At 48.0% G+C, this 12,708-nt stretch overlaps 1 protein-coding gene across 1 annotated transcript in view; it reads left to right on the plus strand.

Moving 5' to 3' along the window:
• The first annotated feature begins 704 nt into the window (after positions 1-704).
• Positions 705-12,708, plus strand: part of slc9a5 (solute carrier family 9 member A5) — a 24,319-nt gene continuing 12,315 nt past the window's right edge. The window contains exons 1-5 of the mRNA XM_084358928.1: positions 705-1,441; positions 7,218-7,520; positions 8,168-8,331; positions 10,895-10,973; positions 11,414-11,591. Coding sequence (XP_084215054.1) covers positions 1,078-1,441; positions 7,218-7,520; positions 8,168-8,331; positions 10,895-10,973; positions 11,414-11,591 — 1,088 coding nt within the window. The 5' untranslated portion in view covers positions 705-1,077. The remainder of the gene's footprint in view (positions 1,442-7,217; positions 7,521-8,167; positions 8,332-10,894; positions 10,974-11,413; positions 11,592-12,708) is intronic.

The following is a 12,708-nucleotide window of genomic DNA, read 5'->3' on the forward strand; positions in this document are numbered from 1 at the left end:
CTTAAAGAGTTTGAAACGTTTTTAAATGTTTAGTGTCACAAAATTCTTAAACTTAAATTTAAAATCACACGTCACAGAAACACAAAACCTGTTCAACACGTCACCTGCCACTGCTCTGTGTGTGTGTGTGTGTGTGTGTGTGTGTGTGTGTGTGTGTGTTTGTGTGTGTGTCACAGGGTGTATACGACTTGTTGGTCCAGTTGTTTTCTGCAGTTTTCAGACGGAGATGAACGTGAACAGAAAGACAACATGGAGGACTGAATGTGTTCTGATGTCATTAATAAAGGTTTTGTAATAAAGAACAACAGGATCCTGATTCATTTATGTTGTTACAGTCGTCAGGTGTCATGGCCGCCTCCTTCTTCCAGGCTTTCCTTCCTGTTCAGTCACTTTACACTGAGGCTGTCGGACTGAGGGGCCCTCGGACCCCTGAGGCCCCGGGCCAGAACCTGGTGTACCACAGGAACAGGGAGATAACACAGGAGGGAAACAGCTTCATGTCAGTCTGCTGCAGCTAAAGACACAAAATGTACAGCCTGAAACTTCACTGATACAGTTTCAATATTCATCAATAATCATCAATAATCAAACATCAAAGCTTGAAATAAGGAAAATAGTTTTAATAAATACAATAAAAACAACAAACTGACAACATTTAAATGATTTAAATAAAAACTGTTCTTCACGTGATGTTTGATCAGTTATGGATCAGGTGATCGTATATTGATCGATCAGAGACTGGATCATTAGCTGAACTGTTCCTTTAATATTCTCCAGGTGAAGAGCACGTGCGTTAATGACGCTTCACCTGACAACCTGCGGATGACAGAAATCTGACGTCATTGATGAGCAGCCAGCTGTGCTGTGACGTCACTGGTGTGGTTCTGAGGTGTGTCCGTCTCTTTAAGGGAACTGACGGGGCGGGTCACATGTCCCCTCCTCCTCCTCCTCCTGTCTCACCGGAGCCTGTGTGTGTGTGTGTGACTGTGACTGAGTGTGTGTCCCCGTGTCCTCTCGGTGTCTCGGTGTGTATATAAAGTCCGGGCGGGATGTCAGCCCGCTGAGCTCCGGGGGAAGATGCTGCCTCTCGGTGTGACGCTGCTGCTGCTGACGGCCGCCGCCGCCGCCGCCGCCGGCCCGTTCGGGTCGGCCGCTCCGCCGCTGCGGGGTCCGGGGCTCGGCTTTTCTCCGGCGGTCTCCGCCTCTGCCTCCGCCCCGCCGCTCCTCCTCCTCCCGCAGCCCCGGGAGGAGTACGGGGCTCCCGGTGTCGCCTTGGCCCGGTCCGCGGTGGAGGAGCCGGCCGGCCCCGGAGAGGAGGAGGACGGCGGAGAGCATCACCACCACGGCGGCGGGTTCCGGGTGGTCCAGTGGGAGTGGAGCTACGTCCAGACTCCATACATCATCGCCATCTGGCTACTGGTGGCCAGCGTGGCCAAGATCTGTGAGTCCGTGTGTGTGTGTGTGTGTGTGTGTGTGTGGACCAGTACTAGTAGCCTAAATAGAAGTTTGATCAGAATCAGATTTGATTAATTTCAAACTGTCTCAGACTGGACAGACCGACTGATCCTGGTCTGATCCTGGTCTGATTCTGGTCTGATCCTGGTCTGATTCTGGTTTGGCCCACTGGAAGTACAACCAGAGTTAGTTAGTGAGTTATGGCTGATTATAAATGATTATTAATGATTATAAATGATAATATTTAGTCGTCGGACTGAAACAAAAGAAGGATCAGATGTTTGCTGTCAGCGGTGGCGGTGGAGGAACTGGAAACAGAAGTTCTGAGTATCTTTAACGTTCATCAGCAGAGTTCTGTTACTCACATCAGACGTTTGGACCGTGGTACTGAACACAAACACAAAGTGAGAGTGAAGTCAGTCAGAGTCCGACTGACGAGTGAAGGACGAGCATGTTGTCATGAAGTCTGTTGATCGGCTCAAACACTCAGCAGCTCTTCTTCATGTCCCATGATGCATCACTTCCTCTGAGGAGAACAGTCAGTCTGTAGTATGAAGGAGTGAATGAAGGAGTGAATGAATGAGTGAATGAATCAATTATATCTGTATATACTTGGAGTGCTCATTGAACACTTGAGATTGTCTACTTTACTATTGTATTTATATCTTTATCTCTGTCTCTTGTTTCCGTTCATGCTGTATTTCTATCTCTACTCTGCACGCAGCATCTGGAACAAAAACAATTTCCCCCCGGGATCAATAAAGTATTCTGATTTTGATTCTGATGTATGAGTGAATGTATGTATGAGTGAATGAATGAGTGCAGTTTGTGTTGTGGTGTTTGGAGGAGCACAGGTGATGCGAGAGCAGCAGGTTTGTTTTCAGACTAAACGATCAGTTTCCACTGAATGTTTCTGTTCTTCATGGATCAATAACTCTGAAATCATCATCGTTCATACAGAAAGAAGAAAACACGTCTTGTCTCTGGTTTCATACAGTCTCTTTCTTCTCTTTGGAAGAAATCATACAGAAATAATAGAGTATAATTTTTCAGGGGATGAATGTAAATGACAGATTAAAGCCTGACTGAGATCATCAGCTGATGTTTGTTGATCAGATGCATCGTCAGCTGATGTTTGTTGATCAGATGCATCATCAGCTGATGTTAAACCTTTTACAGATTTTAAAGCTTTCAGTGATTTAGAATCATTCAATTCTCAGTTCTGTGCTCTGATGTCATTTTAGACAATAAAGTTGAAGTTAATCTGTAAATCATCGTGTTTCAGATCTTTGGTGATCACAGTGAAGAGATCACTGTCAGCTGATCTGCTCTAATCACAACAACATGTGTCAATCTTAATGTCTTCACCTCGTTAATAATCACAGATCTTCAGTAAATCATGACGACCTGATTGATTGACTGATGGAGGACTTTTATAATGAGCAGGGACGTAAAAACAGCAGACTGCTCCTTTAAAGACACAGACCAGAGACTGTGTGTGTGTGTGTGTGTGTGTGTGTCTGATCCTCCATCAGACACACACACACACACACACACACACACACACACACACACACACACTGAGCTGCTGGTGACTCACTGCTGCTGGACAATAACATGCTACATGCTGCTTCTTAATGTGGTTACGCTCCTCACACACACACACACACACACACACACACACACACACACACACTGAGGCTCTGTCCATTCAGTTGAGTCCAGTTGTTTCTGTCATGTGAGTGAGTGAGAAAGCAGTCAGAACAGAACCACTCAGTCCATTTAAATGTAGAGCTGTGTGATGAAATTATAATATTATAATATAATTATATATAATAATATTATATAGTATATTATAATATTATTATATATATTATAATATATATTATAATATATATTATAATATATATTATTATATTATAATATATATTATAATATATATTATAATATATATTATAATATAATATTATATATTATAATATATATTATAATATATATTATAATATATATTATTATATTATAATATAATAATATATATTATAATATATATTATAATATATATTATTATATTATAATATTATAATATATATAATAATATTATAATATATATTATAATATTATTTTACATATTATATATTATATTCTGTTTGTATTGTGTATTTGTGGAGCCGTGACAGAAACATCTGATATCCTGAATGAACACAGCAGATTAAAGGAGCAGCACGTCTCTATTTAATGACAAACACTGAGCTGTGATGAGACAAGACGACTCCCGCTGCACATGTTTAATGTGAGGACAGGCTGCACTGTGAGACACACTGCACTGAGACACGCTGCACTGTTAGGACAGGCTGCACTGTGAGACACACTGCACTGTTAGGACATACTGCACTGTGAGACACGCTGCACTGAGACACGCTGCACTGTTAGGACAGGTTGCACTGTGAGACACACTGCACTGTTAGGACAGGCTGCACTGTTAGGACAGGCTGCACTGTGAGACACACTGCACTGTTAGGACATACTGCACTGTGAGGACAGGCTGCACTGTGAGACACGCTGCACTGAGACACACTGCACTGTTAGGACAGGCTGCACTGTGAGACACGCTGCACTGTGAGGACACGCTGCACTGTTAGGACATACTGCACTGTGAGGACAGGCTGCACTGTGAGACACGCTGCACTGAGACACACTGCACTGTTAGGGCACACTGCACTGTTAGGACATACTGCACTGTGAGGACAGGCTGCACTGTGAGACACGCTGCACTGTGATGACAGGCTGCACTGTGAGACACACTGCACTGTTAGGACATACTGCACTGTGAGACACGCTGCACTGAGACACGCTGCACTGTTAGGACAGGCTGCACTGTGAGACACACTGCACTGTCAGGACATACTGCACTGTGAGGACAGGCTGCACTGTGAGACACGCTGCACTGAGACACACTGCACTGTTAGGACAGGCTGCACTGTGAGACACGCTGCACTGTTAGGACAGGCTGCACTGTGAGACACGCTGCACTGTTAGGACATACTGCACTGTGAGGACAGGCTGCACTGTGAGACACGCTGCACTGAGACACACTGCACTGTTAGGGCATACTGCACTGTTAGGACATACTGCACTGTGAGGACAGGCTGCACTGTGAGGACAGGCTGCACTGTGAGACACGCTGCACTGTGAGGACAGGCTGCACTGTGAGACACACTGCACTGTTAGGGCACACTGCACTGTTAGGACATACTGCACTGTGAGGACAGGCTGCACTGTGAGACACGCTGCACTGTGAGGACAGGCTGCACTGTGAGGACAGACTGCGCTGTGAGGACAGGCTGCATCAGTCTGCTCAGAGTTTATCCAAATAAGACATGACAGACAGCTCAGACAACAGGAAGCTCTTCCTCCATCAGGTCCACTCTGTTTTTATGTGAGCGTAGAGCGTATACCTCCGCCAGGGCCCACCAAGTCCCCTCTAACTCAATGAGCCTGATCTGTGTCTCTGTGGTGTGATGTTCATGTTGAGCAGCTGAATGTCCTCACTGTCCGTCTGCTGTGTGGGAGGATCAGCTGTGTGTGTGTGTGTGTGTGTGTGTGTGTGTGTGTGTGTGTGTGTGTGTGTGTGTGTGTGTGTGTGTGTTCAGACTGAAGTTTCTGGAAAGTGACGACAGAGTTTAATACACAGATTCTTCTAGAAGTGGATCATGGACCTTCCTCCTCTGTGGCCGCAGCAGCTTCCTGTCTTCATCAGTCGAGGCGCTCACACAGGAAGTCATCATCAGGGTCGTGTCGGGGTCAGGAAGCAGGAAGTGACGGCTCATAATGAGTCAGGCAGAGAGTTTAACTGACCTGAGATCAGTACAGGCTCACTGTTTACCTCACATGTAGGGAAGGAAGGAAGGAAGGAAGGAGTTAGTGAAGGACAGGAGGAGGTAGTGAAGGACAGGAGGAGGTAGTGAAGGACAGAAGGAGGTAGTGAAAGACAGGAGGAGGTAGTGAAGGGCAGAAGGAGGTAGTGAAGGACAGGAGGAGGTAGTGAAGGACAGGAGGAGGTAGTGAAGGGCAGAAGGAGGTAGTGAAGGACAGGAGGAGGTAGTGAAGGACAGGAGGAGGTAGTGAAGGGCAGGAGGAGGTAGTGAAGGACAGGAGGAGGTAGTGAAGGACAGGAGGAGGCAGTGAAGGGCAGGAGGAGGTAGTGAAGGGCAGGAGGAGGCAGTGAAGGACAGGAGGAGGTAGTGAAGGGCAGGAGGAGGTAGTGAAGGGCAGGAGGAGGTAGTGAAGGGCAGGAGGAGGCAGTGAAGGACAGGAGGAGGCAGTGAAGGGCAGGAGGAGGCAGTGAAGGACAGGAGGAGGTAGTGAAGGGCAGGAGGAGGTAGTGAAGGGCAGGAGGAGGTAGTGAAGGGCAGGAGGAGGCAGTGAAGGACAGGAGGAGGTAGTGAAGGGCAGGAGGAGGTAGTGAAGGGCAGGAGGAGGTAGTGAAGGGCAGGAGGAGGCAGTGAAGGACAGGAGGAGGCAGTGAAGGACAGGAGGAGGTAGTGAAGGACAGGAGGAGGCAGTGAAGGGCAGGAGGAGGCAGTGAAGGGCAGGAGGAGGCAGTGAAGGACAGGAGGAGGCAGTGAAGGACAGGAGGAGGTAAAGGAGTTTGTTTTGTGTGACGTTCACACTGAACTCTGGTTTACTGTTTGACTGCAGGCTGAACATTACAAGATGAAACACTGTAATAGTGTGTGTGTGTGTGTGTGTGTGTGTGTGTGTGTGTGTGTGTGTGTGTGTGTGTGTGTGTGTGTGTGTCAGATACAGCTGCAGTCAGCTGAGGAGACACAGTGTCATTTTCTTTGATTGATAATTGGCTGCCTGAACTATTGATTATGATCAATCGTCACCGTGAGCTGAGTAAAAACTGGATTCTGATTGGCTGGAGGGGCCAATACAGAGAGCTGTAGTGATGACATGTTAGCGTAGCTAACTGAAGTTAGCATCACTCTGGTTCCTCTGTGGACTTGTTGAACAGGAGGACAGTTACACCTGGATGATAAACTAAACTACACAATGTAAAGACGTCACTTCATGTATTAATATAAAGAATAAGTGACCCAACAGCATCCAGCCCACAGTGAGGCTGCTTCATGACCCGCGTGTTATTTTATATATCTAAGAAGCAAGAATGAGTAATTTATAAGAGGAAAGTTCTTGATGTATTTGTACCTGCTGACTGTCGGTTAAAACATTAATTGATTAGTGATTAATCATTAACATCTTCAGAAGATGTTCACACGTGTGAAGAAATCATCAGTTCACTTCAGTCTTTGATGTTTTCTTTCCTCGTGATGATTTATGAGGCGCATCGCTAATGTCTGTATCTGGTCTGTGTGTGTGTGTGTGTGTGTGTGTGTGTGTGTGTGCCTTAAAATGATTGATTTCCAGCTACGTGCCCAAGGCCCTGTACACACACACACACACACACACACACACACACACACACACACACACAAACTGTCTCTACCTGAAAGAAACAAACAGGAGAGCAGAGACTCAGGTGTATCAGCAGCTGTTTCTGTCTTCACATTAACTGGAGGAGAAATCATGCCAGCTTGCTCACAACCTCCAGAGCTACAATAAACAGTCACAGTTCTGGTTCTGTACTGGAGGTTTTCAGCTCCATGTTTCATAAATCAGTTGAACTTTAAATAAAGATGCTGATCCGTCTGTAACTTTGCTGCTGTGTGAGATTCTGACGTCAGCTTGTCGTCCTGCAGTGTTTCATTTCTCTCAGCGCTTCACCACGGTGGTCCCGGAGAGCTGCATGCTCATCCTGTTGGGCCTGGTGCTGGGCGGGGTCGTCCTCATAGCCAATAAGAAGCAGCTGTACCAGCTGGAGCCCGCCCTCTTCTTCCTCTTCCTGCTGCCCACCATCGTGGGTGACGCCGGTTACTTCATGCCGGCCCGCCTCTTCTTCGACAACCTGGGAGCCATCCTGACGTACGCCGTGGTGGGGACGCTGTGGAACGCCTTCTGCACCGGCTTCTGCCTGTACGCCGCCAAACTGCTGGGGGTCATAGGTCAGTCTGATGTTACTGAAACAGGATCAGACATCAGCTCCATTATTACACTAACAAGAGAAGATTTAAACATATCATTGAATATTATCTCTTCTTTAAAAGAGAAGAAATATTTTTTTATATTAACAGTTGATCTCATTGAATTGGCTTTTTCTTGTAAAATATGTTGAAAAAAACGGTTCATTCTACATTTAATAAAAGGGTTTGTCTGTTTTTAATCTAATTTTACTGGAATATTTAACATGGAAACAAGGAAAGACAATTATCAAAAACGTTTAGTTTGTCCCGTTGACAGATTCATACAGAACCTGTCAGGAAGTCTTCTTGTTCCAGAACGTTTCCAACCAGTTTCATCAAAAACTCCCAAACCACCTGGAGATCAACGTGTGAGAAGAAAGAAATCACAAACCAGTCAAACATCCTCCAGACCTCAGTGACACCTGCCTCTGCTGTGATGTCATACTGCACGTGTGATGTCATACTGCACGTGTGATGTCATACTGTGTGTGTGAGGCGCTCAGGTCCAAAACATCAAGCCCGAGTCGAGAGTAAAGAGTTTTTGTTCCTCTGTGTGTGTGTGTGTGTGTGTGTGTGTGTGTGTGTGTGTGTGTGTGTGTGTGTGTGTGTGTGTGTGTGTGTGTGTGCAGACGAGCGTGTGCAGGCGGAGCTGATGGACTTCCTGTTGTTCGGAGCGTTGATCTCAGCCGTGGACCCGGTGGCGGTGCTGGCTGTGTTCGAGGAGGTTCATGTCAACGACACACTTTTCATCATCGTGTTCGGAGAGTCGCTGGTCAACGACGCCGTCACTGTGGTGAGACACACACACACACACACACACACACACACACACATAAAGGTGTTTCATGTCGTGCATTGTGTCAGGACAGCGTTGACCCAACGCTGGGTCAATATTTAACCCAGTGGTTTTTAGTGTGTGTGTGTGTGTGTGTGAGCATTGTGTAAGTCCTCAGCTTGTTCTCACACCTCTCTCAGGCCTGTGGTATTTGAGTATGATGTAATAGTTAGAGCTGCTGTAGCAGTACTGACAATACTAACAGTAGTAGGAGTTCTGTCAGTTCTGTCGGTTCTGTTGGTTCTGTTGTTGTCACAGCTGTGGTGTCAGGTGTGTGTTCACAGTGAGAAGCTCCTCTTGGAGCGCAGACTGTTTTAAACTGGACTCGGCTGGGTTCAGACCGTCCTCTCCTTCATGTGAACGCAGTCGAACTGAACTTATTATCTGACCTGTACATTCTTGAAGAACTCAGTGGAGCTGGACATGTCCAGTTGGTTCTGAGGGTGGTGCTGGAGGTTGTAAAGTGTTCTTCCTCTGGAGAGCAGGAATCTGTCGGACAGGTCTCTGCTCACTGACTGAAGAAATGTTCCCCCACAGGACCGAGACGTGTTTGATGAGGAGCAGAACCTTCACGTTGACTCAGTACCGTGTGGAGTTTGAGATTAAAGCTCTGAGCAGATTTACTCTGCAGGTTCTAATCCTCAGCAGCACTCAGAACATGAACTAATCCCACCAACAAGAGGACAAAACCAGAGTGTGGGAAAACTGCAGCTGACCCGCAAACCCACAGAGAAACAACACACACACACACACACACACACACACACACACACACACAGTCAGTTACAGTGTGACTCACACAATTGTTCTGAGTGTGAACTCCCGTTCAGCTTGTTGTCGAGGTCGTCTTCAGATCAACAATCATCGAGGAAAACAACAGAACCAATAAGTGACGAGTGATTTCTGCTGTGATCCATTATTGTCCCGTTAAATCAGCTCGTATATACAGCAGAACAGAACCAACACGGAACCAGAGCTTCTATTACTGAAGCTTCATCAGGCACATGAAGAAATGTGAGATATAATATTATAAACATATAATCAGCTGATCAACCTCATGAGATAATCAATAAACACACAAGGACAGTTCAGCAGAGATGTGAAAAGTTCACATCCGTCATACTGACAACAGTCTGTGGAGCTCTCAGGTCTGTGGAGCTCTCAGACCTGTGAAGCTCTCAGGTCTGTATGAAGCTCTCAGGTCTGTGAAGCTCTCAGGTCTGTGAAGCTCTCAGACCTGTGAAGCTCTCAGGTCTGTGGAGCTCTCAGACCTGTGAAGCTCTCAGGTCTGTGGAGCTCTCAGGTCTGTGAAGCTCTCAGGTCTGTGGAGCTCTCAGACCTGTGAAGCTCTCAGGTCTGTATGAAGCTCTCAGGTCTGTGGAGCTCTCAGGTCTGTGAAGCTCTCAGGTCTGTGAAGCTCTCAGGTCTGTGGAGCTCTCAGGTCTGTGAAGCTCTCAGGTCTGTGGAGCTCTCAGGTCTGTGAAGCTCTCAGGTCTGTGTGAAGCTCTCAGACCTGTGAAGCTCTCAGACCTGTGAAGCTCTCAGGTCTGTGAAGCTCTCAGACCTGTGAAGCTCTCAGGTCTGTGGAGCTCTCAGGTCTGTGGAGCTCTCAGGTCTGTGAAGCTCTCAGGTCTGTGAAGCTCTCAGACCTGTGAAGCTCTCAGGTCTGTGGAGCTCTCAGGTCTGTGGAGCTCTCAGGTCTGTGAAGCTCTCAGGTCTGTGAAGCTCTCAGACCTGTGGAGCTCTCAAACCTGTGAAGCTCTCAGGTCTGTGAAGCTCTCAGACCTGTGAAGCTCTCAGGTCTGTGGAGCTCTCAGGTCTGTGGAGCTCTCAGGTCTGTGAAGCTCTCAGGTCTGTGAAGCTCTCAGACCTGTGAAGCTCTCAGGTCTGTGGAGCTCTCAGGTCTGTGGAGCTCTCAGGTCTGTGAAGCTCTCAGGTCTGTGTGAAGCTCTCAGGTCTGTGGAGCTCTCAGACCTGTGAAGCTCTCAGGTCTGTGGAGCTCTCAGGTCTGTGAAGCTCTCAGGTCTGTGTGAAGCTCTCAGGTCTGTGGAGCTCTCAGGTCTGTGGAGCTCTCAGGTCTGTGAAGCTCTCAGGTCTGTATGAAGCTCTCAGGTCTGTGGAGCTCTCAGGTCTGTGAAGCTCTCAGGTCTGTATGAAGCTCTCAGGTCTGTGGAGCTCTCAGGTCTGTGAAGCTCTCAGGTCTGTGGAGCTCTCAGGTCTGTGAAGCTCTCAGGTCTGTGGAGCTCTCAGGTCTGTGAAGCTCTCAGGTCTGTGTGAAGCTCTCAGACCTGTGAAGCTCTCAGGTCTGTGGAGCTCTCAGGTCTGTGAAGCTCTCAGGTCTGTATGAAGCTCTCAGGTCTGTGAAGCTCTCAGGTCTGTATGAAGCTCTCAGGTCTGTGAAGCTCTCAGGTCTGTATGAAGCTCTCAGGTCTGTGAAGCTCTCAGGTCTGTGAAGCTCTCAGGTCTGTGAAGCTCTCAGGTCTGTGGAGCTCTCAGGTCACAGCTTCTCTCCGTCCAACAGGTTTTATATAAAGTCTACATTTCCTTTGTGGCGGTCGGAGCAGAGAACGTGCAGACGGCAGATTACTTCAAAGGAGTTGGTGAGTCCACGACACGGAACCAGATCTGAACCAGAACCAGACTGTGACTCCTCTGTTACTCACCTTTATCCTCCCCTTCCTCCTCCCTCTCCTCTTCCTCCTCCTCCTCCTCCTCCTCCTCTCCCTCCTTCTCCTCTTCCTCCTCCTCTTCCTCCTCCTCCCCCTCCTCCTCCTCCTCCTCCTTGTCCCCCTCCTCCTCCTCTTCCTCCTCCCCCTCCTCTTCCTCCTCCTCCTCTCCCTCCTTCTCCTCTTCCTCCTCCTACCCCTCCTCTTCCTCCTCCTACCCCTCCTCCTCCTCCTCCTCCTCCTCCTCTTCCTCCTCCCCTCCTCTTCTTCCTCCTCCTCTCCCCCTCCTCCTCCTCCTCCCCTCCTCCCCCCCCTCCTCCTCCTCTTCCTCCTCCTCCCCTCCTCCTCCTCCTCCTCCTCCTCCTCCTCTGCAGCCTCCTTCCTCATCGTCAGTATCGGGGGGACTCTGGTGGGTCTGGTTTTCGCCGTCATCCTCGGCTTCATCACTCGGTTCACTAAGAAGGTTCGGATCATTGAGCCGCTCTTCGTCTTCCTGCTGGTCTACCTGGCCTACCTGACCGCCGAGCTCTTCTCCCTGTCTGCCATTCTGTCGTAAGTCTCTGTGATCAGCACTACCAGTAAGACCAGGACCAGGACCAGAACCAGGACCAGTATACAGGCCTGCTGCTGTCAGTGTTAAGCTAACCCAACATGTACTAAACATACGTGCAGTAGTTGCTGACGTAAACAGGTGGGTTGTTACTGAGTTGTCAGGTAGTTCAGCCTCATTTGGATCAGAACCAGGTGTTGTGGTGATGAGCACAGGTTGTTCAGAGGTGAGGGAGGACGCAGTCATCGTTAACTCGGCCTGGACAGCATCTGGTTTGTGTCTTGGGAGCAGCAGCTCCTCCAGAGAGCTCCTCCTCCTGCTGCTGCCGCCTGCTGGCAGCATCACGGTGTCCGACGGAGCGACACAGGAGAAACTCTGGATGTTAGTTCACAGTGTGACAGGATCTGTTTGACTTTGACGCCTTGTGTCCACACAGCTCTGTGTACGTATGTGACTCAACAGGAGGCCAGTCACTCCTGTGGAAACCTCCCTGATCTGTGATTTGTTTGTGAAGCTCCTCCTTCCATTGTTTTGGTCCAGGACGTCACCAGTTTGTTAAAACGTTCCTCTGTGCAGCAGACGGACTGTTCACTGTGCCTACAGGAAGTTGGCATTAACTAATGAGCTGACAGCTTTCTGTCTGAGTGAAGTCTGAGGGTATTTTAAGCTAACACTGGCAGCTAGCTGCTAACATTATTATTATTACTGTCATGTTCAGATTCAGATTCAGATTCAGACAACTTTATTTATCCCCGAGGGGCAATTCGGTTCAGCAGACTCAATTTCGTTGAAAGACAGATAAAAGGAAGAAGAGGGAGACAAACGAATCCATGTCGGTAATCAGCATGTGGCCCAGACTCTCACAGCACATTAGTGAATAAATAACACAGTCATACATGGCACCACAAATAATAGCAACAGTAATTACAATAAATATAAAGTGCTTCTTAATTTCACACACCATCGAGGTTTAACAACCTGATGGCAGAGGGAGTAAAGGAGTTCGCCCGACGATTGGTCCTAACAAGTGGTGCGACAAGGAGACGGCCTGATGGCATTAAGACAAAGTCAGAAGACAGGATGTGGTCCGGCTGGGAAACTATTCCCCGCGCTCTTTTG

Source organism: Pagrus pagrus, assembly GCF_965226575.1.
Source record: "Pagrus pagrus genome assembly, chromosome: 1".
Lineage (NCBI taxonomy): Eukaryota > Metazoa > Chordata > Actinopteri > Spariformes > Sparidae > Pagrus > Pagrus pagrus.